Source organism: Phragmites australis, chromosome 9 (genome assembly GCF_958298935.1).
Source record: "Phragmites australis chromosome 9, lpPhrAust1.1, whole genome shotgun sequence".
Lineage (NCBI taxonomy): Eukaryota > Viridiplantae > Streptophyta > Magnoliopsida > Poales > Poaceae > Phragmites > Phragmites australis.
Window position 1 is genome coordinate 25,989,454 of NC_084929.1, and position 2,923 is coordinate 25,992,376.

The following is a 2,923-nucleotide window of genomic DNA, read 5'->3' on the forward strand; positions in this document are numbered from 1 at the left end:
CAACAGCCAAACACAAACCAACCTAGATTTCGCTAGGCTCGGCTCATCCAGTATATTAAACAATATTCTCTCATCTTAACCGTTCCATTCAACGAACCAAATATTATAAAAATTAGATAGCCATCCTCTAAATAGATTCATCCATCCAACTAAATGCATCCTAAGTAACACATGAGTTTAAGATGCTATGGGTGAATGAGCTCTATAATAGAGCACGACACATAGGTTCACGAGAGAGAGAGATGAGAACCTTTTCCCTCCCTCTCAAGCAAACCAGGTCAGCATAGGTCACATGCAAACGTAACCAAACAAATCCACGCGAGCAGTTTCCATTTCCGGCCCTTCAATCCTGCACCGCCGCGAAAGCCCCCTCACCTCCGTTCCCTCCATGGCGGCCTCTCCTTTACTCCTCGCACGCCGTCCACTCCGGCCTCCTCCCGCAACTGACATCGACTCCCACAGGCACCATAAAGATCCCAGACCGCTTCGGCAGCTCTAGAGGAGGAGGAGGAAGTGGAAGTGTTGCCAGGTCGGTTCTTCTTCCAGCTCTCGTTGGGGGTTGAGGAGGACAGGAGGTGAAAGGCAGGAGGACGGATGGGGCGCGGCAAGATCGAGATCAAGAGGATCGAGAACTCCACCAACCGGCAGGTGACCTTCTCCAAGCGCCGGGCCGGGATCATCAAGAAGGCCCGCGAGATCGGCGTGCTCTGTGATGCCGAAGTCGGCGTCGTCATCTTGTCCAGCGGCGGCAAGTTCTACGACTACTGCTCGCCCAGGACCACGTACGTTCGTGCTCCTCTCTTTCTCTTGCTCCTTCGCTTCTTGAGCTAGTTCCTTTCACCGTGTGCTTGGAATTCATATAAAAAAACGCAAACTTTGGTTTGGTGGAAGGCTGCCCAGGATCTTGGAGAAGTACCAGACCAACTCTGGGAAGATACTGTGGGATGAGAAGCACAAGGTGCACACTCTTTAGTTTATTTTCTCCCCTTTCTTTGATCATTTGTTTCAGTACCACGAGCAGCGTGGTTTGAAGATGGAGTCTTGGAAACGTTTCAGAGCCTGAGTGCAGAGATCGACCGGGTCAAGAAGGAGAACGACAACATGCAGATTGAGCTCAGGCTAGTGTTTCAGCTCAGATCCCCTTTTCGTTTTTGTTGTTCAAACCAAATTTCCTTTCCATTTCTTGCTGCATATGCACGTCAATGTTGGTGTATTATGTTGTGATTGTGGTAGCTTGTGCCTTGTGATGGTGCAGGCATCTGAAAGGCGAGGACCTCAACTCCCTGCAGCCCAGGGAGCTGATCGCCATCGAGGAGGCGCTCCAGAACGGGCAGACCAACCTGCGCGACAAGCAGGCAATCATCCATTGGCTCCAGAGCTTCATAGTTTCTGTGCAGCTCGCTAGTGCTGCAAATTTTCCGGAGCGGGTTTTTGTTTCTAATGCTGGTTTCATTTCGTTGTTGTAGATGGACCACTGGAGGATGCACAAGAGGCATGTACGAACCCTAAACTTGGTTCTTGAGCTTTGTTACTCTGTAAATCATGGGGTATTCTGTCCCCTGTTCTTTTTGAAGGAAATCAAGGAGCATTTTCTTGAGCGAGAACATGTTTTTTCAAAGCTTCTGATCTTTGTTGCCTTTTGTGACTGATTGCAGGGGAGGATGCTGGAGGATGAGCACAAGCTGCTGGCTTTTAGGGTGGTAATTCTCCCTTCTGAATAGCAGTTAAACACTTGAACATTTGCTTGCCCGTTCCTAGTTTTCCCCTTTTCCCTTGGAATATCCATGCAAAATTCTGAATAAATTCAATCCTCTGAGCTTACTGAAGAAACACTGTACTGCGACTCTCAGAAAATTTTCCAAGGGCATGGAAATTCTTGGTTTCAGATTTCCAGTACTAGCGTGATTAGCTCGCCGGTTGGTATCCAAGGTGACCTATCAGGCTTACCCAGCCAAACTAACCAGATAGATTCAAGACGAATTGGTTCCCTGAGTGCATTTCCCATATTATTACCATTTTTGTGTTCTGTATCTGATGGTCTGCATATTGATTATTGAATCACCCAACTTCCCTTCATAAGTTCAGATTTCAGTGAAGGTTACATTCTGCAATTGCTAAGAGAAACCTGAAACTTGACAACTTACTGAAGTTTTCCCTCCTGTTCCCAGCACCAACAGGATGTGGAGCTGAGCGGCGGCATGAGGGAGCTGGAGATCGGGTACCATCACGTCCATCACGACAGGGATTTCACTTCCCAGATGCCGTTCACCTTCCGGGTGCAGCCCAGCCACCCCAACCTGCAGGAAGACGAAGACGAGTAGCTAGGCTGCTGTATCCTAAATTCCTAATGCGCCTATGAACTGAAGCTCTTCAGCTGCATCTTCTAGTCTCCAATTTTCTCGTCTACTGTTAGTTGTGTAACTTTCTTTTCATGCCAATCTGGATGAACAATGTTGTCTGTCGGTTATTTTGATGCGTTCGTGTAGATCTCTTTGGTATGCCAGTTTCGGTCCATGTAGAAATGATGTCAGAACTAGGACTGAAATGCAGTTTCGGTCCATGTAGAAATGATGTCAGAACTAGGACTGAAATGTGAAATTAACTTCGTAGCTCATGCTTGATTAATCTCTGTTCTGGTTGCCAAATTAGTGAACAGTCTGCCTTGATGATGATCATTAGAAAGCTGAAGCAACCAAATTCGATGCGAATGCTGTTCCCTTTCTCAATTGAATGCATTGTACAAATGAATTTCAATCAAGAAACACCGGCACTTAACGAAGGATCCATCCAAGTACTACTTACATCCCTCTAATTCTTAGCTAGATCTTGTTTTCTATGAATTCATCATCAAAATTGCCTACTTGATCACCTGAGCGTGTCCCCATTGTCCATGAAGTTGCTTCTGGCTTCGCTGAACATGACG

General features: G+C 46.9%; 1 protein-coding gene across 4 annotated transcripts; it reads left to right on the plus strand.

Moving 5' to 3' along the window:
* Positions 1-230: 230 nt before the first annotated feature.
* On the plus strand, positions 231-2,612 carry LOC133928909 (MADS-box transcription factor 4-like). 4 transcript variants are annotated; one of them, XM_062375430.1, is made up of 7 exons: positions 231-786; positions 892-958; positions 1,057-1,118; positions 1,256-1,355; positions 1,467-1,496; positions 1,656-1,700; positions 2,169-2,612. In XM_062375430.1, the coding sequence occupies exons 1-7, from the start codon at positions 713-715 to the stop codon at positions 2,319-2,321; spliced, it is 531 nt and encodes a 176-aa protein (XP_062231414.1). In that variant the 5' UTR covers positions 231-712; the 3' UTR covers positions 2,322-2,612. The 4 variants fall into 4 exon arrangements, with proteins under 4 accessions (XP_062231414.1, XP_062231413.1, XP_062231412.1 ...); XM_062375429.1 differs by having other exon boundaries at positions 231-782; positions 901-958; XM_062375428.1 differs by having other exon boundaries at positions 232-782; positions 1,656-1,697.
* Positions 2,613-2,923: the final 311 nt, after the last annotated feature.